Source organism: Theropithecus gelada, chromosome 1 (assembly GCF_003255815.1).
Source record: "Theropithecus gelada isolate Dixy chromosome 1, Tgel_1.0, whole genome shotgun sequence".
In the NCBI taxonomy this organism is placed as follows: domain Eukaryota; kingdom Metazoa; phylum Chordata; class Mammalia; order Primates; family Cercopithecidae; genus Theropithecus; species Theropithecus gelada.
In genome coordinates, this window is record NC_037668.1 from 53,698,449 (window position 1) to 53,721,997 (window position 23,549).

Below are 23,549 nucleotides of genomic sequence, written 5' to 3' on the forward strand. Positions count from 1 at the left end.
AAAAAAAAAAAAAAAAAAAAAGAAAATGCTTTGAAAGCTAGCTGCAAATGGCTGGGCGCGGTGGCTCACGCCTGTAATCCCAGCACTTTGGGAGGCTGAGGCGGGAAGATCACGAGGTCAGGAGTTCAAGACTAGCCTGACCAAGATGGTGAAACGCTGTCTCTACTAAAAATACAAAAATTAGCCGGGTGTGGTGGTGGGTGCCTGTAATCCCAGCTACTCAGGAGGATCGCTTGAACCCAGGAAGCAGAGGTTGCAGTGAGCTGAAATTGTGCCACTGCACTCCAGCCTGGGCAACAGAGCGAGAATCCATCTCAAAAAAAAAAAAAAAAAGAAAAGAAAAGAAAGCTGCAAATGGCACAAAAATGGGAAGTGATGTTTTTTTCAGAACAAGCAGTGAGGGCGTTGCACCCTGAGATTTGGGGGGGATCCAGCCAGAGCCCAGGCCTAAACAGGAGGCAGGATTCTCATGTTTGGAGTCTGGGTTTTTACCTAGCAGGAAACAGGAAACCAAGAAGGTGCCGTCGTCTTCCACATGGGCCCCGTGGAAGCTGTGCTCCTGTGACCACCCCTGCCCTCAGACTTTGGAAACAACAATGGCTGCGAGCGAGGCCAGAGCTAGGCACTCTGCGTTTAACTCATTTGCTCCTGGTAACTCCCAGGGAAGGAAAACACTCCTGTTTTGTTGATGAAATGAATAGAGGTCACCTGCCCAAGTCACACCAGGGATACGAGGTGGGATCAAGTTGAGGGCGCAGGCGTGCCTGACTCTAGAGCCTGGAGAATCAACTTTTGGGTGACAATTCCCATTCTTTGAAGAGAATGGGCCTGGTTTTCAGAAATGGCCAGTTCTATGGACCCAAATCTGTGGGTCTACAGGAGGGGACTGTGGGAGGAATCCCTCTAGATATTAGCAGTCAAGTTAAAAATAAGACATGGTAGGCTGGGCGTGGTGGCTCCAGCCTATAATCCCAGCACTTTGGGAGGCCGGCAGATCAAGACGTCAGGAGTTAGAGACCAGCCTGGCCAACATGGTGAAACCCCGTCTCTACTAAAAATACAAAAATTAGCTGGGTGTGTTGGCATACACCTGTAATCCTAGCTACTCAGGAGGTTGAGGCAGAAGAATTGCTTGAACCTGGGAGGCAGAGGTTGCAGTGAGCCAAGATCGTGCCACTGCACTCCAGTCTGGGTGACAGAGCGAGACTCATTCTCAAAAAAAAAAAAAGACACAGTGGGGCCCACAGAACCAGGTGGGTTCCAAGGGCCATAAGTGAACCTGGAGAGGGATGCCAAGCCTGAGAATTTGGGAGCAGCTTCCGGAACAGAAGGATTGCTTTTTTTTAAACAGCAACAGCTTCTAGAGTGGCATTTTGTAGACTATGTAACCAGAGGCAAATGAGGCCTTGCTACCTCTTGTATCTCTCGGTCTCTGACAGATGAGCGAGAGCAGAGTGGGGACCGGGGAGAAGCGGGCCAGCAGGTTAAGTGGTCAGTGATGGAGGCCAAGGCCACTCCCGCATTGTGTCAGGGGCAAGGTGTGGGCTCTCAGGGCGACTCAAGTCAGGGGCCCAGGTATGAATGAGATGAGCCTCTGGGGAGCTGCCGGCCAGCAGCAAACTCTTGGAGAATTCCTTTTGAAGAGGGCCTGGGACAGACACCCTGCTCTACCTGGCTTCCAGAACTTCTTGGCTGTCATCCAGTCCCTCTCGCCATCCTCTGAGACTGTCTTGTTCTCTGAGTCCTCCTGGTCCATGGGCTCGCCCACCCACTGCAGGCCATAGTCACTGAGGAACCGCTGTGAGAAAGAAGCGGGAGACGCAGGGGCACCGTCAGCTCAGCCCCATCCCAGGGAAAGAGCGTCGTCCCAAAGCCCAGCCTCAGTCTGCAGGCGATGGGGCCCTCAGAGCTGACCCGACAGAGGGATGAGTGGGGGGATCTTGCCACTTCCTGGCTGTGACCTTGGAAAGCTGCTTCAGCCCCTAGAGCCTGAGATGACTCCTCTAATAAAATGGAGATGACAGTTCCTGCCACCTAAGCTTGTGAGGAGGGCTCAAGTAAGCTCACGCCCGCCAGTGCCCGGCCCACGCGAGGGCTTGGTAAGGTTGGCCTCCTTGCTGCAGGAACCATGTGGCCTGGCCCAAGTGTGAGGAGGAGGCAGGGCTGAGGGATGTGAACCATGTGCCAGCCTCCCTAGGGCTTGGCCACATGTCCCCTCTGCCACAGGAAACTTCTGGACTGTCTACACATCCACACCCCCACTTCTTTTCTCAAGCCACTCTAACCTGGCTCCATCGCCACACCTCTCTGAAACTGCTCAAGGTGCTGCCACCACCAACCTACCCGCTGCCAAGCGCATGGGCACGTTTCTGTCTTTATCTTTCACCATCTGCTAGTTTTCCTCCCATATCCCGGGCTGTTCCTTTCCAGTTTCCTTCAGCATTTCCCCTTCCTATCCAACACCAACTCGTGAGGGCCCAGCTCCATCCACACGCTCTCCCAAACATATACAACAGAACCCAAATTTGTATTTATGCAGATTTCACCCAAGCTCCAGACTCACATTTCCAACCGTCTACACTTGGATGTCTAATGGTCATGGCTCCCGCCCCCCTTTCAGACCTCTCCCCGCGCCAGGTTTTCCTGTCTCTGGAAATGGCACCCCCTCCACCTGAGAATCCTCTGTGGCCCATTCCTCCAGGATGACCCGCAAGGCCTGTGGTGTCCCCTCCAATGCAGCCTGGAACCCATCTGCTGGGCTCCATCTGCTGCCACCACCCTAGTTCAAGCCACCGTCATCTTTCTCCTGGACAATCCAGGGGCGGCGCCTGCCTCCCCCTGTCCTCTCCTCACCCACCCCCACATAGCAGGGTGGTCTTTTCGTCACGCCACCTCTCAAACTGAAGCCTTCCAATGGCTTCCCATTTTTTCAGGACAGGATCCAGTCAGCACCACGGGCGGCTCCAATGTGATGAGGGCCCTACGACCTCTTCTCTCTTCCCGTTCTTATCCTTCCTCCACACAGCCACTGACCACAAGCCAAGTTATGTGGTGGGAAGTGGCACCTTTCCCTTCTAAACCTGGATCCTCTTACCCCATCCCCTCCTCATTCACCAGACATCATGCCCAATGTCACCCCCACAGGTGGTCCCCCAACTTGCCTCTGTGGTGTCACCCATTTCATCAAGTCACAGCACTCTCTGTACTTGTGTACCTGTGTATTCATTTGTTCCCCTCCCCACAGACTGGCAGCCTCATGCAGGCAGGGACCATGTCTGTCTTGGTCATGCTCTGCCCCAGGCCTGCCCCAGGCAGATCCTCCAGACGAGGCTGTTAAATGAATGATGTGGTAACTGTGTGGCTGAGATGCCTGCAAGGGCAGTCATGCCCCTGCCCCAAGGCTCTGGCACAGCCCTCACCGCCTGTGGCTACTGCTCCGGGACAACCCCAGGTATGAACAGCCTGAAGAGGGAAGGGCTCTCAGCTGCACCTGGAGGTTTGCTGCCAAGGTTTTAAATTAGATTGGGACTTTGGAATCCAATTCTGCGTGGAGAGGGAGAGAGGCTGAATCCCAGGAAGAACTTCTGGCAGGGCCCATGCGTGCTTGGGACCCTTCCCTGAGCCTGGTGTCCCTCTAGTTCCCTTGCTGTTTGAATGGCTATGTGAGTGGGGGAAAGAAAGGTGACCGGGGTCACTGAGTCCCCAGTGAGCAGAAGTCACAGCCAGAGGCAGCAAATTGCTTCAATTCAGTGCTAGGTCCTGGGTGCACAGTGACAAACAGGAGGAAACTGCTTCCTCCTTCGTAGAGTTCAGAATCCCACAAGGGAAGAGAGATGAGGCACTGAGAAAGCATGGGATGGAAAACCTGCCTAGGAGGCCCGGGGGATATGACTGAGGCCAGCAGAACTGGCCTGGGGCAGGTGGGGAAACATTTCAGTAGAGGGAACAGCAACAGCACCGCCCAACGCCCTGAGTTGGGAAGCAGCTCCATGTGGTCAAAGACCCAGAGGAAGGGCCTCGTGGCTGGAGGGGAGAGTGGTTCAAGATAACACGAAGAGGCACGCAGAGGCCGCGGCGAGGACTGTGCAATTCAGTCCAGTGGGAGCCATGAGGTCTGCTAAGCAGGGGAGAGGCACGTTCAGAGGGCCCAAAAGCAGGGCTGTGCCCCAACCCCAGACACCTCTCTGGCTCTTTAAATTCTGGGCCAGTCCTGGGTAGGGAAATGCAGGGCAGGGTCCCTGGCTGGGATGTGATGAGGAGAGGCCCAGAGAGGTGGGCTCTGACTGAGTTCCTAAGGAGCGTGCCATGCAGAGCTGGGGACTGCTGGCTGCCCGCATCCCCTGGGGCCGCACCTCTCTCACCTCCATCTCCCTGACCTGCCGCTGCAGCTGCACGCACAACGTCTCCAGTTCCTCCTGCCGCTGCAGGGCTGCCTCAGCTTCAGGGAAAGACAGGGACAGGCTTCAGATGCTCCAGCAAGACACTGCCAGGTCACCTCTGCCCTGAGGGTCATCTGGAGAAGCTGTTCTGGGGATCCCCCAAGAACTGCCTCTTGGCTCCCCACCTCTCTGGCCTCTCCCCTGACCCTGTGGCTTGATGGGCTCTAGGAGGCTGCCACTCCCCTCAGAGCCTCCTGTCCTCCACACTTCAGATGGGACTCAGTCCCATGTAGGAGGGCACGGAGTGACTCTAGCACTGTCCTGGATGTGTTGCAGCCCCTCTGTGGGCTCAGCTGTCCAGACCCCACCAAGCAGTCAGCTTGATGCTCTTGATGCCAGAAGCCATTGTCCAAGCTTCCAGGAGCCCCAGGCCCAGGGGAGGTGCCTGACTGGGGGCGCAGGTCAGCCCTCCAAGAACCTCCTACCTGGGTGTGGCTGGAGGGTCTGCACCAGGTCCTCCAGGGCTGCTATCTTCCGATCCTGTAGCATAAGACACAGGGTGAGCACAGGGCCTGTGGTTCCCAGAGCCCTGCCTAAACTCCAGAGCTTTGCCTACGTTGGACACTGGGGAACAGCAAGCCCCGGCCACCCTTTGGCACGGCCACTTGTCCTGGACCTCAGATAACCCTCGCAGTTCCTCTGAGGTGGGGAGAGGCACGGCCCACACCTGAGGACCCCCGCATCTGAGGGTGCCGCGCTCTGCTCAGCAGTCCGCTGTGTCGCCCAGTCCAGGGTCTACTGGGTCCTGCTCAGCTGAGGGGAAGAACCCCCAGCCTCTAGGCTCAGGTCACAGGGACCTAGATCAGGCCCAGGCCACACCTGGTCCTCAAACTGGGCAGGTCAGTCGGGGAGATGGTTCTAGAATCACCCGCCCTAGTCCAACTCCTGGCCTCCCCAGCCCAGTCCCTCCACCTCTCAGACTGGCCCCTGGCCCTCTCCCACCTGGGGCCCCACCTTAGACAGGATCTCATCAGTCTGGGCCTTCACCTGCTGCTCCAGGTCCCACAACTTCCTCGTCATGGAGGCCATCAGCTCCGAGTCATGGGATGCAGGGACTGCCAAGCACATAAAGTCTTTTGAGGCCAAGACCTAGAGCTGAGGATGAGTTGTCAGGGTGGAGGGAGGAGGACAGGGGTCCCAGGAATGGAAATGAAGGTACGGACAGCAGCTCCCACTGGCATCATAGGAACTGTTCTAAACCCTTCATGTAGATCAACCCCTGCAATCCTTGAAACACACCCAGGAGGTAAATGAACTGTTTAGGAAAGTGAGACACAGAGAGATCGAATAATTTGTCCAACATATACAAGGACGTGGTGTAACATATGGGCCACATCATCCTGAAGCATTGCCAAAAATTTCACCCTCAATCTAATCAAACCTCCAAATCTAGTGTCCAGTGGTAGGCAAAATGGCAGATAGAGGAGTGAGGCAACTACCCCACAGGCAAACTGCCAGATAAAGTCAGAATGCAGGGCATTGTAGAAAACAGTAGCCAGGGCCGGGCACGCGGTGGCTCATGCCTATAATCCCAGCACTTTGGGAGGCCGAGGCGGGAGGATCACCTGAGGTCAAGAGTTCAAGACCAGCCTGACCAACATGGAGAAACCCCGTCTCTACTAAAAAGTACAAAATTAGCCGGGCATGATAACACATGCCTTGTAATCCCAGCTACTCGGGAGGCTGAGGCAGGAGAATCACTTGAACCTGGGAGGCGGAGGTTGCGGTGAGCCGAGATCACACCATTGCATTTCAGCCTGGGCAACAAGAGCAAAACTGCCTCAAAAAAAAAAAAAAAAAGAAAGAAAGAAAGAAAGAAAAGAAAAGAAAAAAAGAAAACAGTAGCCAGGACTCTTCAAAATGTCCATGTCACTTTTAATCTTTGTGTTTTTTTAAGAGATGCAGTCTTGCTCTGTTGCCCAGGCTGGAGTGCAGTGGTGCAATCACAGCTCACTGCAGCCTCGGCCTCCTGGGCTCAAGTGATCCTCCCAAGTCAGCCTCCTGAGTAGCTGGGACTGCAGGCATGTGCCACCACACTCAGGAACATAATTGTTGAATCCAGATGGAGAACGTATGGTATTCGCTATATTATTATTTCAACTTTCCTGTATTCTTAAAATATTTTCAAAATAAAAAGTTTTACATCTGTGTAGTATGGGAAATAAAAGTTTTTATTTAAAAAGTATGAGAATGGGCCGGGTGCAGTGGCTCACGGCTGTAATCCCAGCACTTTGGGAGGCCGAGGCAGGTGGATCACTTGAAGTCAGGAGTCCGAAACCAGCCTGGCCAACATGGTGAAACTCTGTCTCTACTAAAAATACAAAAATCAGCCGGGCATGGTGGCAGATGCCTGTCATCCCAGTTACTTGAGAATCACTTGAACCAAGGAGGCGGAGGTTGCAGTGAGCCAAGATCGCACCACTGCACTCCAGCCTGGGTAACAGAGTGAGAGACTCTGTCTCAAAAAAAAAAAAAAAAAGTATGAAAACAGAAAAAAAGAGAAACATACAGGAAGAAGCAGGCCTTTTCCTTTTCTTCCCCTAGATACTGTCCTTTCTATGTATGAAACAGGAACTGCAGCCATCATCCTACAACCACATGAGGCTGCCGTGTCAAGGCAGGTTCAGTAAAAAGATGGAGAAACCTGAGCCCCCGATGATGTCTCTGAGTCACTGAATTAACACCCCTGGAGCTGCCTCTTTAGGACGTCTTTGCATGTGGAATAACAAAACTTCCTTAATGTTCTTGTTGGTTGAGGAAGGGTTTTCTTTGACTTATAGTTAAATGCATCTTAATTGACAAAAAAACATTTGGGAACTGTCTACACACGGAGTGCAGGTGAGCTCACTGGGGCACAGTGGACACAGAGGAGAGTCCAGGCCAGCGGAACATCACATTGAAAAGCTGAGGGCTCGGGTGCAGTGGCTCGCCCCTGTAATCCCAGCACTTTGGGAGGCCAAGGCGGGCAGATCACTTGAGACCAGGAGTTCGAGACCAGCCTGGGCAACATAGCAAAACCCTGTCTCTACTAAAAATACAAAAATGAGCCAGGCATGGTCAGGCATGGTGGTGTGTGCCTATAGTCCCGGCTACCTGAGAGGCTGAAGTGGGAGGACTGCTTGAGCCTGGCAGGTCGAGGCTGCAATAAGTACTGATTTGCACCACTGCACTCCAGCCTGGGCAACAGAGCAAGACGGTCTCAAAAACAAAACAAAACAAACAAAAAACTGAGGGAAAAAAGGAGGTGGTAATGATAGCTAAGAGGCAGAGCCTAGAAGCAGAGGGCAATGGGAGGCAGCAGCTTGGTGCCTAAGAGCTTGGTGGAGGTACTGAGAAGGAAGGAGCAGTGGACAGTAGAGGACGCTGCTGGCTGAGAAGTAAAATAAGACAGGCAAGTCCTCATCTACCTTGGTAAGGACAGATATTGACTGGGAGTGGGAGAGGAGGGGATGACAGGGGAAAGCAGGGAGAGGACACCTGGAGCTTTTAAAAGAGAGAACCTGGTTGCCATGGTTACTACTGAAAGTGACCTGGCTGGGTACAGTGGCTCATGCCTGTAATCCCAGCACTTTGGGAGGCTGAGGCAGGAGGACTGATTGCGCCTGGGAGGCTGAGGTTGCAGTGAGCTGTGATCACACCACTGCACTCCAGCCTGGATGACAGAGCAAAACCCTGTCTCAAAAAAAAATAAAATAAAAAAGAAAGTTGACCCTAGTCAGGGTATAGGAGATCCTGGCTTTGTGATGAATTGGCTGCGGGACCTTAGGCCAGGCTCTTCCTGTCTCTTTTTCCACCTCAATCCCCTCTGCCGGTAAAATGGAGGGGGCCTGGAGGAGGATCATCAGGCCCTTCCCTGCGGCTGGCCTCCTTATGGGCAGCCACCACGCTGAGCACCCCATGTAACAAGCACTGGCCAGGGGCCTTCCACCGAGGAGCATCTCATCGAATCCTCCCAACACGCTGCCCTCGCTGTTCCCATGCCCACTTCACAGAGGAGGCCCCAAGAGACAGAGAGATGCAAAGTTGCTTGCTCAAGATACTACAGCTAGTGAGCTAGTGGAAAGTTCTAACCTCATCCTCAGCATCCCCAGATCCCGCCCAGCACTCTGCACAGCTCATCCCTGCCTGCCCATGTCTCCCCTTTTCTCAGACTTGCTAAATCCCCTCTCTGGGAAGCCACCCTGATCAGCCTCATCCCACTTTAGGTGCCTCCATGAGCTCAGCATTGCCACAACCCTCTGCCAAGCTAAGTGGACTGTCCAGGCAACTTTGCGCCTTGCCAGAGCCCTGCAGAAGCAGGAGGCTGAGCTCTACCCTCAGGCTCTTCATCGCTCTCTGACCCTGAATCCTGAGCCCACTGATATCATACCTGGCAACTACAGCCACAGCCTGGCCTGGGGCTGGGGCTGGGCCAGGCCTCCTGAGCTAAGGGTGGGGCTTGTGTGGCTTTACGCAAAGCCAGGGCCCTACCACCATCAGCCAGGAGTGGGAGCAGCTTCCTCAGACCAAACAGGCGAGAGGAAGGGCCATGCCTCCCCAGGCCTTGCTCTTTCTCTGGGGCCCCCTCCTGCAGCCAGGACCCAGACCCTTCGGGCCTCTGCTCTCACCTTGCCGACTCACAGGGGCACCTACGCCGCCATAGCAGGAAGGGACTGAGATCTTTTCTTCTGAGCCATGCCCATCACTCAACATGTCCACCTCATCTTCTGCAGACAGGGATGCCCAGGTCACTGCTTTGGGGCCGAGGCCCAGAGGAAACTCACGCCCTGGGCCCTGGCCAGTGTGACGCAGCCTATGCAGTGTGCCCCAGAGAGTTTGAGGAGAGAGAATTCACAAGGCTAGGGAGCAAGGACCCAACCAGAATGGGGCTGTTCTTGTAGTTCTTCCAGTTCTGCTCCCAGAGGGACCTGCATAGCCAATGCCAATGCTATGGCGGGGTGTCGGGGGGTGGGGATCCAAAGGCCTGAGCTACAGGAGTCAGGGTGGCAATGTGTGCACAGGCCTCTTGGGAGAAACGGCTGTCATGCTGGAAGAGGCTGGAGGGGGAAGGCAGACTGGGATCCCGACCCCTGGGCTGGGTAATCTCTTGGCCCCCACGTGGTTTCTAGGCACACACTGGCCAGTCCCACAGTGGGTCAAGGGGTTCGAATGTGAGTGGCAACAACTGTGCCAAGGGTATGGGGCCTCCTAATCTGAGAGCTTCCAGGAGGGAAGCCCAGCCCTCAGAGAGGACAGTGTGGGAGCTGCAGATAACACAATGTAGGCCGCTGCTCCAGCTGACAAGGGCCTTGTGATTTCTCTCCATTGGCCCAACTGTAGGAGGTGCGAGCACATGAGAGGCGAAGAGGGCATGAGGGCGGGGCACACTTACCATCCCCGTAGATGCGGATTCCTCGCCTCCTGGAAACTCAGGCAGAAGGAAGGAAGAAATATAAGTTAGGGCCCCTGGAATGATACCAGGGATAAGGCTCTGGGCACCGGACTTCAGTCAAAGCTCAAAGAGATGGAAGCGGGGCCTCTACCTCCTGAGGACTTCCAGCCCCAAATCCCAGCCCCAGCCTGGGGTGAGACAAGGGACAGGCTTCAACATGACTCACTTTGCCCAGTGGAGAAGGATGGGGAAGGGGTGAAGAGCAGAGTCTTAGTGGGAAGACTACAAGGCTTGCAAAGCCCACGAGTTCAGCCCCAGCTCTGCTCTGCAAAGGCTGTGAGGCCTGTTGCTTAACCTCTCTGAATCTTCTAGGCCTTAGAATGACTCAAAGTGGGGCCAGGCGCAGTGGCTCACACCTAGAGTGCTGGTAATCCCAGCACTTTGGGAGGCCGAGGTGGGCAGATCACGAGATCAGGATATCGAGACCATCCTGGCTAACACAGTGAGACTCGTCTCTACTAAAAATACAAAAAATTAGCCAGGCGTTGGGGCACGCGCCTGTAGTCCCAGCTACTGAGACTGAAGTAGGAGAATCGCTTGAACCTGGGAGGCAGAGGATGCAGTGAGCCGAGATCATGCCACTGCAATCCACAGCCTGGGCAACAGAGCGAGACTTGCTCTCAAAAAAAAAAAAAAGGCCGGGCGCGGTGGCTCAAGCCTGTAATCCCAGCACTTTGGGAGGCCGAGACAGGTGGATCACGAGGTCAGATTGAAACCATCCTGGCTAACACGGTGAAACCCCATCTCTACTAAAAAATACAAAAAACTAGAGCGAGGTGGCAGGCGCCTGTAGTCCCAGCTACTCGGGAGGCTGAGGCAGGAGAATGGCATAAACCCGGGAGGCAGAGCTTGCAGTGAGCTGAGATCTGGCCACTGAACTCCAGCCTGGGCGACTGAGCGAGACTCCGTCTCAAAAAAAAAAAAAAGACTCAAAGTGGTATTCCGAAAAGCAAGAAGGAAGAGAGGTAAAAAAATGTTTTGAAAACATGAAAGTGCTAGACAGATGTAAAAGATTCCCTTTACTGAGAACCCCAAACAGGGCCTGGCCCAGGATACCTCCATACACCATCTGTGTTTGCAGAATTAATCAATGAACAGTGAATGAACAGATGGGATGCCAAGCCACTCCTCCAGGGCCCATACCTTATTAAAAGCACAACCCAGTTTATGCTCAGATCCAAAGCTGGGCACCCCAGAAGAAGGTATAAAGAAAGACAGTGGTCAGAGAAGGCTATGTGGCCCTTATTTGTATTCCCCAAGACACTAGGAGTCATTGTCCTCTGGCCATGGAAGGATGGAAGGCAGGGACAGAAAGACCCCTGAGGCTGGCTCCTTACCCAGGATTCACAGGCTCCGAGGGCAGGGGCACTTTCCGGGTCTTGCTAAGGGAGGCCAAAGGTGAGCTCATAGTTCTACTTCTAGAATCCAGCTGTCAGGAACTCCCTAGAGGAATGCAGGAAGTCAGCCCTTGGGGACAGAGGGGACGGACTCAGGGCTCCAATCCCAGGGGGTAGTCTGAAGTTTCCACATCCCTGGCTACTCTTCCTAATGGGAAGCACTGTCTAGGCTGCAGTACCTTTTGCCGCTTCCACTGTCCCCACAGAGGTTTCTGGAAGTTTCTGTTATCTGCCTGCTCCTCTGGGTATACGGCTCTCTGCTCTGAACTGTGAGACCTTTGGCCTGGTGGTTCTTGGGAAAGGACTGTGAGGGTGGATGGGATGCAGAAATGAGTCAGAAGCCTGGAACTTTCCCAAACTTAGAGCCTGAAAATGCTACCACCCAGGAGGCTGTCCGTCCATCAGCCAGCTGGGTGACACGAAGCCCAAGTGTCTCCTTCCCTTCCACCAGAAACCTGGTGCCACAACCAACATCTCAGAGCCAGAGAGGGCAACCCACAGGCAGGATTCAATCAAGACACAGTCTATGTGGGCCGGGCTCGGTGACTCACGCCTGTAATCCCAGCACTTTGGGAGGCCGAGGTGGGTGGATTGCCTGAGATCAGTGGTTTGAGACCAGCCTGTCCAACATGGTGAAATCCCGTCTCTACTAAAAATACAAAAATTAATTGGGCGTGGTGGCATGCACCTGTAGTCCCAGCTACCTGGGAGGCTGAGGCACGAGAATCGCTTGAACCCAGGAGGTGGGGAGGTTGCAATGAGACGAGACTGCGCCATTGCACTCCAACCCGGGCAACAAGAGCAAAACTCCATCTCAAAAAAAAAAAAAAGACACAGTCCAGGTGACGCCAAGGTTAAGATGCCAGGTTTTGCCACTCACTGGAGTAACCCATCCTCAGTTTCTTTTAGTATAAAATGGGGGTAGTAACAGTACTGGCACAGGCAGTGTTCTGAGCAGATTCAGAGGTAACAGAGGTCTAGCCCAGCGCCAAGCTCAAAGGAAGCACTGAAAAATGTGAGTTGGGGCTGCTGCTGTTTTTGCTGTTGCTGCCACAGGAGGCTCTCCTACATGTTAGTTTCCTTTCATTCCCTCTTCCTTCTGGAAAGAGGAGTGCACCTGAGGGACATAATCGAAGGCTACTACTCTATTCAGTAAATGACCTCAGGTGACCCACCCGCCTCGGCCTCGGGGGCCTCCCAAAATGCTGGGATTACAGGCATGAGCCACCGCACCTGGCCTGGATCAAATTTTTTAGGACAAATCCAAATTAGCTCCACTTTGAAAATGTCTGGTTCTGGCCTCAACCCTACTTCTGAAGCCAGTCAGCAAGGGAATCCATGCTGCCTGGAGGCAGCCTCCAATGCCTTCACTGCAGAGTTTGAGAATCATGCCCTGCCCCTTCCTTGGAAGGAGCCCTCCTCAAGGATCAGGCCCAGAGTTTCTTCACCCCCACCCTGCCCCAGCCCCCTGCCCTGTCTGGGCAGCCTCATGGGTTGTATGGCCAAGTCTGAGAGCCCCTCATGGCTCCCTTCATTAGTTCCCATGTGCTCCAGAGAGATCTTCTTAAAACATAAAGCAGGCCGGGAGTGGTGGCTCATGCCTATAATTCCAGCATTTCTCACCTAGGGAAAAAAATTCAAAATTCTGGCCAGGCATGGTGGCTCACGCCTGTAATCCCAGCACTTTGGGAGGCGGAGGAGGGTGGATCATCTGAGGTCAAGAGTTCAAGACCAGCCTGACCAACATGGCGAAACCTCATCTCTACTAAAAATACAAAAACTAGCCGGGCATGGTGGGGGGCACCTGTAATCCCGGCTACTCAGGAGGCTGAGGCAGGAGAATCGCTTGAACCCAGGAGGCGAAGGTTGCAGTGAGCAGAGATCGCGCCACTGCACTCCAGCCTGGGTGACAGAGCAAGACTCCATCTCAAAAAAAATTTCATAATTCCTTGATATAGGTGACCTGGTCCCTGCTTATGTCTCCTGACCTCATCTCCCATCTTGCCGCCTCCCACACTTGAGCCACCTGAACTGCTAGCAATATCTCAAATGCACTTGTATCCCCCCTGCCTCGACCTCAACCCCCCCACTCCCAAAATGGTCTCCCCACCCCTACCTGCACCCTTCCCTTGGCCAGCTAACTCTTCAGTTTGTTTTTCACTTATATTTTAGCTTTTTATTTGAAAGTTATTACAGATTCACAGGAAATTAGGAAAATAGTACAGAAAGATCCTTTGTATCCTCTACCCAGCTCCCCTCAACACATTTTTTTGTTTTGTTTTTTGAGATGGAGTTTCGCTCTGTCACCTAGGCTGGAGTGTAGTGGCGCGATCTCAGCTCACTGCAACCTCTGCCTCCTGGGTCCAAGTAATTCTCCTGCCTCAGTCTCCCAAGTAGCTGGGATTACAGGTGTATGCCACCACACCCAGCTAATTTTGTATTTTTAGTAGAGACAGGGTTTCACTATGTTGGCCAGGCTGGTCTCAAATGCTTGACCTCGTGAATCCACATACCTTGGCCTCCCAAAGTGTTGGGATTACAGGCGTAAGCCACTATGCCCAGCCAATAGTTAGATTTTATATAACTACAGTATGATATTAAAATCAGGAATTGACATTTTTTCTACAGTTTGTATGTATAGTTCTATGCTGTTTGATCACATGGGTAGATTAAATCACATAGGTCAAGTTACATGGGTAACTACCACTGCAATCAAAATACAGAACTATTCTAGCCCCACCAAGATCTTCCTCATGGCCCTCTTTATAGTCACACCCATCCTGCACCCCTCCCCCAGCCCTAACCACTGGCAACCAGTACGTTATTTTCCATCTCTAATTTTCTTTTTATTTTCTTTCCTTTTTTCTTTTTTTTTTTTTTTTTTTTGAGACACAGTTTTGCTCTTGTTGCCCAGGCTGGAGTGCAATGGCGCAATCTCGGCTCACTGCAACCTCTGCCTCCCAGGTTCAAGCAATTCTCCTACCTCAGCCTCCCAAAGTGCTAGGATTACCCGCGTGAGCCACTGCGCCCGGTCCATCTCTATATTACTTCAAAAAAGTTACATAAATGTAATTATACAGTATGCAACCTTTTTCATAAAACAGCTTTGAGATATAATTCACATATTTCACCTTATTACAGTGTAAATTTAAGTTTTTAGTATATTCACAGAGCTGTACTACCATCACCACAATTTTAGAACATTTTCATCAGCCTAAAAAGACCTTGTACCCTCTAGCAGTCACCACTTACTCTCCAGCCCCCACCCCTTTTCCCAGCCAGTCTTAGGCAACCACAAATCTACTTTCTGTTCTATAGACTTGCCCATACTGCACATTTCATATAAATGGAATATATACTAAAATATACTAAAAACGATTGAAATTTACACTTTAAAGGAGTGAAGTATGTAGTACGTGAATTATATCTCAATAAAGCTGTCACAGGGGGAAAACAAAAGACAAAAAACTCCTAAACCAAATTCAACATCTTCGTCAAACTCACTTCCTCCCCTTCCCCCTTCTTAATGGGACCCCATCACCCAACCACAGCATTTTTCTCTCCTTCCTTCCCTCTTACGCCATCTTTCCTCTTACACCAAACCCTGCAGGTTAAACTGTCTCACACATAGCTGCCCCTTTCCATGCCCACTGTCAGCTATCCTAGTGGAACTCACTGCCCATTCTGGGAGCTGTCACGTGGCCCCCAACTGACTTCCCTACTTCCAGTGTCACTCCAGTCCAATCCAACACATTGTCTCCAGGTTAATCTTCTCCCAGATTACAGGGGACCCTGAGGGCAAAGGCTGCATTTCCCCTTCCGTTTGGGGGGACTCCTGAGGGCAGGGGCGTGTCTCTTCCTCCTTCAGATTAGGGAGCCCTGAGGACAGAGTCGTCTACCTCCTTCACTTTGGGGCTTCCAAGGGCAGGACTGTGACTACCCCTCAGGCCAAAAGCTCCTTAACGCAGGGTTGTCACCCACTTCAGATCTGGCTGAGAGCAAAGCTGTGTACCATGCCTCTACATCTCTGGGACCAAACTCAGTGCTGTGGTTGACTCACAACATTCTTCTTCACACCTCCTCGGCCTAGCCGTCATCCCCAGGGCCCAGAGCTCTGGCGGGGACACGGTCCGGCCCGCAGCCAGCCGTCACTCCCTAATGCCCCCAGGACGCGTTTAGGGAGAGACGTCTATCACGACCTAACCCAGCCCTGGAAGCCGTGTCGCCTCCTTCCCCCTCCACGAGTAATCATGGTAAGCAGGGTCCCGAACCCCTCCTGTGGGAGCCGCGGAGCTCGCAGGCCCACGGGGCTCTAGGGGCTCGGGCTCCAGCCTGCGAGAGGACTCTAGGGGCAGAAAAGTCTTGGGCCAGACTCACCACGCAGGGCCGCTAGCCGTCCCGCGGCGCCGCCATCTTGTTGTCACGCGGTTTCCTAGGCGACCAGGACCCGTGCACTTCTCATTGGCTAGTTTGAGGGAGGCCTGAGCAACCTGCAGACAGCGAAGGTGGATACAGTCGCCTATGCTCGGATTCTATTGGCTCAAAGAGTCGGCATTCTTCGCGGGCGAATCCCAGAATGCACCGCTCTGAGCGGGCTCCAGGTCCGGGGATGGGGGAGTTCGTTCATACCCACAGGTGCAGGAAGGAGGAACCTGGGATTAGGTTGATGAAACTGCTGGAAGCCTCTGAACCTGAATGTGTGATCCCGACAGTGCCGCTATTTTGCTAAATTGATCTTGGGGGGAATTATCCCTCTTAGCTTATTTCCCCATATGATCAGTGTTGTAACACGAAGTACTATAATACTTAGCGGAGGCTGCTTTGAGGATGGATTGCAATGATGCAACTACTTAATAAATGTTTCTTAAATCTGAGTTTCTGTGATCATTCCTTGTCCAGATTGGCGCCCGGAAGGGAGGCCCAAATTCTATTTCCCTTGCGTAAAAGTTGGGTAAGACAATTTCCCCTCCCTGAGCCTCATCTGTAAAATTGTTGGATTAGACTCAGTCACCAAAGCAGCTAAAGGCAGTTAAGAGCACGAACTCTGGAATTAGGAGTCCTGGCTCCTGACTGTGTGTTCTTGGACACTTTATACATCTTAGTTTTTACATCTGTAAAACAGTGATAATACCCACCCCCACTGGGTTGCCGTGAGGATTAAATAAGATATTGCAAAGTACACGATTTTAAAGGGGAAAGCCGAGACAAACAAAAACACCTGTAGAGAGCACTTTTTCAAAAACGTTTCCTGCTGTTAATCATCATCATCATCTCTCCACCCTTTCAGCTGTGATGGTCTGGCAGTTTATGAGTTCTGATCTCAGGCACTCACTTCTTGGTGCCCAGGTTCAAAAGCCCTTTCTCTGAACAACACAGAGTGCTTTTTTTTTTTTTTTCCATTTGACTTTCTAGCCTACCACATTGTCAGGGAAGGGTAGACTCTGCTCACTGCAACATCCGCCTCCCAGGCTCAAGCCATCCTCCCATCGCAGCCACCAGTGTAGCTGGGACTACAGGTGCGCACAACAATGCCCAGCTAGTTTTTTTTTTTTGTTTTTTTTTTTTTGTAGAGACGGGGTTTCGCCATGTTGCCCAGGCTGGTCTCAAACTCCTGAGCTCAAGCGATCCACCCATCTCTGCCTCCCAAAGTGGACGGCATTCTTTGTATGCAAATTGGAAGCTAAAGAAAGCTACCACTACTGAGTGCCTTCCAAGTCAAATGGTAACATGAAATTTACAGATGAGGGCCCGGCACAGTGGCTCACGCCTGTAATCCCAGCATTTTGGGAGGCTGAGGCAGGCGGATCATCTGAGGTCGGGAGTTCAAGACCAGCCTGACCAACATGGAGAAACCCCGTCTCTACCAAAAATACAAAATTAGGCCGGGCGCGGTGGCTCAAGCCTGTAATCCCAGCACTTTGGGAGGCCGAGACGGGTGGATCACGAGGTCAGGAGATCGAGACCATCCTGGTGAACATGGTGAAACCCCGTCTCTACTAAAAAATACAAAAAACTAGCCGGGCGAGGTGGCGGCGCCTGTAGTCCCAGCTACTCGGGAGGCTGAGGCAGGAGAATGGCGTGAACCCGGGAGGCGGAGCTTGCAGTGAGCTGAGATCCGGCCACTGCAACTCCAGCCCGGGAGACAGAGCGAGACTCCGTCTCAAAAAAAAAAAAAAAATACAAAATTAGTCAGCCATGGTGGCTCATGCCTGTAATCCCAGCTACTCAGGAAGGCTGAAGCAAGAGAATCGCTTGAACCCAGGAGGTGGAGGTTGCGTTGAGCTGAGATCACCCCATTGCACTCCAGCCTGGGCAACAAGAGCGAAACTCCATCTCAAAAAAATAAAAGAAAAGAAAAGAAAGAAAGAAAAAGAAAAAAGAAACCTACAAATGAGAAAACTGAAGCTCAGGGTAGTACAGTGGCTTGCATAAGATTATAAAGGCAGGAAGCAGAAGTGGATTCAAACCCAGAACGGTCAGCCTCAAGACTCCATGCATCTTCCTAGAAACTTTCACTCTGGTAAACAAGGCAGGCATAGATAAGCCGACGAAGCAGGTAGTACAGACCTACTGCCAAGGGAGTAGTCTGGGCGGAAAGTGTGACTGGAGAGTGGAGGTAGGAGGAGCTCTCTTGTTGCTGAGCTGCTCCCAGAAAGGTTTCTCAGGTTTTAGGTATATGAAGATGAGAAAGACTGAGATCATGCTGGGGCCAAGTGTTTTTTGGGGTTGGACCCATGGTCAGGGAGAGTAACAACTTCATGCTGTCACCTTGCTCTGGGAGATAAGCAAGCGTGGGAAGCAGGAGCTCTGGCCTCATGAGCCCTGCTGTGCTCTGCCCTCTGATTTGTGCCTCAGCAAGAACCAGATCATGAGTGGCTTACCCAGGCACCAGGATTTACCCCATCCCTTCTTCCCACCCAGGGCCTGGCTGGAGATTCCGCAGCAGGCAGACACTCAGCAAACATCTAGTTCCTGGAAGGAAAATGGGAGCCCTCTAACCTGGCAGGCCAGTTGTTTTTTGTTTGTTTGTTTGTTTGTTTGTTTTTGAGACACAGTCTTGCTCTGTCACCAGGCTGGAGTACAGTGGCACGATCTCGGCTCGGCATAACCTCCACCTCCCTGGTCCAAGAGATTCTCCAGCCTCAGCCTCCAGAGTAGCTGGCACTACAGGCATGCGCCACCACGCCCAGCTAATTTTTTTGTATTTTTAGTAGAGACGGGGTTTCACGATGTTGTCCAGGATGGTCTCCATCTCCTGACCTCGTTATCCGCCCACCTCAGCCTCCCAAAGTGCTGGGATTGCAGGCATGAGCCACTGCGCCCGGCCCCAAGTCGAGTGATTTTTTTTTTCTTTTTCAAGACAGAGTCTCACTCTGTCACTAGGCTGGAGTGCAGTGGCGTGATCTCAGTTCACTGCAATCTCTGACTCTCCGGTTCACGCCATTCTCCTTCCTCAGCCTCTGAGTAGCTGGGATTATAGGCACATGACACCACCCCCAGCTGATTTTTGCATTTTTAGTAGAGATGGGGTTTCACCTTGTTGGCCAGGATGGTCTCGATCTCCTGACCTCGTGAACCACCCGCCTCGGCCTCCCAAAGTGCTGGGATTACAGGCGTGAGCCACCACACCCTGCTCGTTTGATTTTTTTTTTTTTAAATAACATTTATTGGGGAAGTCACAGCCTTATTATAAAAACATAAAATTTCACTGGAGAAACTTGGAAAATAATAATAGCTATCATTTGTTGAGGATACATTGCACTGTGAATCAGCATAACTTAACAACTCTATGAGGCTGGGCTCTGTCGCTTAATAGCTGGCTGTTCCTGCTCAAGATACTTCATCTACCAGTCTCAGTGTCCACACCTGTAAAGTAGAGCTACTAATAGAATCTACCTCCTAGGATTATTGTACAAATTAAATTTCCCATAATGGGGCGCCGGCCTCAGCATGAGTGGGGACAACACTGAAAAAACTATATACACTATTTTAAAAATTCCTATAATGTTGTTGCATTATTGCTTCTGAAAAGGTGTTTTTCTTTTCTTTCTTTGCTCATTTATTTATTTTTAGAGACAGGCTCTATGTTGCCCAGGCTGAATTTGAACTCCTGAGCTCAAGGGATCCTCCTGTCTCGGCCTCTCAGCCTCCCAAGTAGCTGAGACTATACCCTCTTGCCACTGTGCCCAGCTCAAAAAGGAGGAGTTTTTGACTGGGCACAGTGTTTCACACCTGTAATCCCAACATTTTGGGAGGCTGAGGTGGGTGGATCACCTGAGGTCAGGAGTTCGAGACCAGCCTGGCCAAAATGAGGAAACCCTGCCTTTACTAAAAAATACAAAAACTAAGCCAGGAGCAGTGGCTCATGCGTGTAATCCCAGCACTTTGGGAGGCTAAGGTGGGTGGGTCACCTAAGGTCAGGAGTTTGAGACCAGCCTGGCCAACATGGTGAAACCCCGTCTCTACTAAAAATACAAAAATCAGCCAGGTGTGGTGGCATGTGCTTATAATCCCAGCTACTTTGGAGGCTAAAGCAGGATAATCGCTTGAACCTGGCAGTTGGAGGTTGCAGTGAGCCGAGGTCGCGCCACTGCACTCCAGCCTGGGCAACAAGAGCAAGACTCCATCTCAAAAAAAGAAAAAATAAAAAAATAAATTAGCAGAGCACGCTGGTGGATGCCTGTAATCCCAGCTACTTGGGAGGCTAAGGCAGGAGAATTGCTTGAACCTGGGAGGTGGAGGTTGCAGTGAGCCAAGATTGCACCACTGCACTCCAGCCTAGGCGACAGAGCCAGACTCTGTCTTTAAAAAAAAAAAAAAAAAAAAAAAAAAAAGGAGGTGTTTTTCAGAAACAAAATTATAAAAGAAACCAAGAGTCTAAGCTCATCTGATTTTTTTTTTTTTTTTTTTGACCTATATTTCTCTTCCTACATCTTAGAAGGTCTGGAAATCTCTGAGGTCTCCAGGCTCACAAGACTTGAGTATTGTGAGGGCCTTGGAGATCCATCCAACCACTTCCAAGCTGGAAGAATTCCCTCTGGACTTCCGAGATGGGGTTGCCCAGCCTCATCGTGATCACATCCAATGGTGGATATTCACTGTCTGATGATGGTACAAGGGTCCTGGCCTGGGAGGAGGGAGGTCCTGAACAAGGCTCTTTCTGGACCTGTTTCCCCACCTGCAGGGTGAGGAAGTAGACCCCAGCTCTGAGGCTAGATGGCTCTGTAAGTCTCTATTATTATTATTTTTATTTTTTTGAGATGGAGTCTCACTGTATTGCCCAGGCTGGAGTGCAGTGACGTGATCTCAGCTCACTGCAACCTCTACCTCCTGGGTTCAAGCGATTCTCTGCCTCAGCCTCCCGAGTAGCTGGGATTACAGGTGCCCACCACCATGCCCAGCTAATTTTTTTGTATTTTTTAGTAAAGATGGGGTTTCACCACGTTGGCCAGGCTGGTCTTGAACTCCTGACCTCATGATCCACCTGCCTCAGCCTCCCAAAGTGCTGGGATTACAGGCGTGAGCCACCGCGCCCGGCAGAAGTCTATTTTTTTTTTTTTTTTTTTTTTTTGAGATGGATTTTCACACTTGTTACCAAGGTTGGAGTGCAGTGGCACGATCTCAGCTCACTGCAAACTCTGACTCCCGGGTTCAAGCGATTCTCCCACCTCAGCCTCCCGAATAGCTAAGATTACAGGCACGTGCCACCATGCCCAGCTAATTTTTTGTATTTTTAGTAGATACGGGGTTTCACCATGTTGGTCAGGCTGGTCTCGAACTCCTGACCTCATGATCCGCCCACCTCGGCCTCCCAAAGCGTTGTGATTACAGGCGTGACCCACCGCACCTGGCCAGAAGTCTCTATTCTTGAAAGCGGACAGAGTCTGCTTTGCTTTTAGGTCATTTCCTGAAAGACCTTTATCAGTTATGACCCCTCTGAGGTTAAAGAGTTTATTGAGTTCTACCAGCTCAGGAAGTAAGAGGTAAATAATGAGGAGAAAGAGTTCCTCCAAGTCTCTTTAGCAGAATACAAATCTAGCTATCTCTTCCACCTTCCCCCTTCTCCACCCACATCACCACCACCTTAGACGAAGCCCTCATCATCTACAGCTTAGCTGGATATTTAGAGCCCTCCTATTTTGGGTTTGGCCTTTCTCACGTTCCAGAAACCGTCATGTTCTTCCCTACGTTCTGGCCTCTCCTTCCAATGAGAATATCCTCTCTTGCCTTTTCCATTTGGGAAAATTCCCACTCCATCCTTCAACAAGTTCAAATGTCCCCTCCCCGATGAAATCATCTCTGGTTCATCCCCACTCCCCTGCAAGCAGAACCACACTCTACACTCCACTCTCTGAAAGTCCTGCTGCAATTATAGCATTTCCTTTTTTTGAGACAAAATCTCTTTCTGTCACCCAGGCTGGAGTGCAATGGCGGGATCTCAGTTCACTGCAATCTCTGCCTCTGGGTTCAAGTGATTCTCCTGTCTCAGCCTCCAAGTAGCTGGGATTATAGGCGTGCACAACCACGCTTGACTAATTTTTGTATTTTTAGTAGAGTTGCGGTTTCACCAAGTTAGCCAGGCTGGTCTCGAACTCCTGAGCTCAGGTGATCTGCCCACCTCGGCCTTCCAAAGTGCTGGGATTACAGGCATGAACCACCACGCTTGGCCCATTATAGCATTTCTTATTCAGTTTTGTGATTTTCGTATGAGTGTCCCTGCTAAACTATAAATTCCTCAGGGGAAAGGACTCTCATTCATCTTGCCTGACACACAGTAGGTGTCAATAAATTAATTAAAAGAGTGAATGAGGCCAGAACACAGTGGCTCATGACTGTAATCCCAGCACTTTGGGAGGCCGAGGTGGGCAGATCACCTGAGGTCGGGAGTTTGAGACCAGCCTGGTCAACATGGAGAAACCCTGTCTCTACTAAAAATACAAAAAATTAGCTGGGCATGGTGGCATGCACCTGTAATCCCAGCTACTCAGGACGTTGAGGCAGGAGAATTGCTTGAACCCAGGAGGTGGAGGTTGCGGTGAGCTGAGATCGCACCATTGCACTCCAGCCTGGGCAACAAGAGTGAAACTCCATCTCAAAAAAAAAAAAGAGTGAATGAGCAAAAGACTGAATGGATAGGTGCGTGGATGGATAGCTGAATGAATGGGTGGATGAAGATTCACCTTGGATGCTGTATGATGCTACTGAATCCCAGCCCCGTCTCAGTGAGGATGAAAAATTCTGGGTGGATCACACTGTGATGTGTGCTGGAACTCTCTTCTCCTTCCTCCCTTCCTGCTGTATTCCATTCTCTCATTGATGAAGGACATTTGGAGAACCTGGCCTATGTGAGACTGTGCTAGGCCCCAAGGACAGCCATCAAAAGACACTGTGGAACTGGGATGGGATGGTGATCTAAGGCGCTTTGCATGCCTGGACTCCTTTTGTTCTGCAGGTCTTAGCACACATATTTCCTCTGAGTGGTCTTTCCTGACCGCTGACCTAGAATATATCCTCCCCACGTTTCACTTCTTCTTCTCCCATTACCCCCTTGATTTCCTCATGCCATTTGTGAAAATCTGAAATTACCATTGTTTTTATTCTTCTTCCCCCACTGAAATATCAGCTGCATAATAGCAGGGACCATGTCTTTATGTTCACTGCTGTATTCCCAGTGCCTAGTTCAGTACCTGGCACACAGCAGGCACCCAATAAACACATTCTGCTGTAATAATATTTTCTTACGATCTTTACTTCACTTCACTAATTTTCTCTTCAGCTGGCCCAATCTGATGTTAAACCTACCCACTGAGTTCCTAATTTTTATTACCGTATTTTTCAGTTCTAGAATTTCCATTTGGTTCTTTTTTTTTTTTTTTTTTTTTTTTTGAGACGGAGTCTCACGCTGTCGCCCAGGCTGGAGTGCAGTGGCGCGATCTCGGCTCACTGCAAGCTCCGCCTCCTGGGTTCACGCCATTCTCCTGCCTCAGCCTCCTGAGTAGCTGGGACTACAGGCGCCCGCCATCGCGCCCGGCCAATTTTTTGTATTTTTAGTAGAGACAGGGTTTCACTGTGGTCTCGATCTCCTGACCTTGTGATCCGCCCGCCTCGGCCTCCCAAAGTGCTGGGATTACAGGCGTGAGCCACCGCGCCCGGCCTTCCATTTGGTTCTTTACTATAATTTCTAGTTCTCAATCTTGTCCTGTCTCAATCTTATCCTACTGCTCAGAGGGCAGAAGAGGAAAATGTCTTTGAGTAAAGCATAGTTATTTGAAAATTTGATTG

General features: G+C 51.3%; 1 protein-coding gene across 1 annotated transcript in view; it reads right to left on the reverse strand.

The window, feature by feature from the left end:
- UBXN11 (UBX domain protein 11) overlaps positions 1-23,549 on the reverse strand; it is a 37,390-nt gene that overhangs the window by 9,753 nt on the left and 4,088 nt on the right. The window contains exons 2-8 of the mRNA XM_025387151.1: positions 15,645-15,757; positions 11,208-11,313; positions 9,811-9,839; positions 5,394-5,494; positions 4,865-4,919; positions 4,362-4,438; positions 1,672-1,798 (exon numbers count right to left, since the gene is read on the reverse strand). Of these exons, the coding sequence (XP_025242936.1) occupies positions 1,672-1,798; positions 4,362-4,438; positions 4,865-4,919; positions 5,394-5,494; positions 9,811-9,839; positions 11,208-11,278 (460 nt within the window). The 5' untranslated portion in view covers positions 11,279-11,313; positions 15,645-15,757. The remainder of the gene's footprint in view (positions 1-1,671; positions 1,799-4,361; positions 4,439-4,864; positions 4,920-5,393; positions 5,495-9,810; positions 9,840-11,207; positions 11,314-15,644; positions 15,758-23,549) is intronic.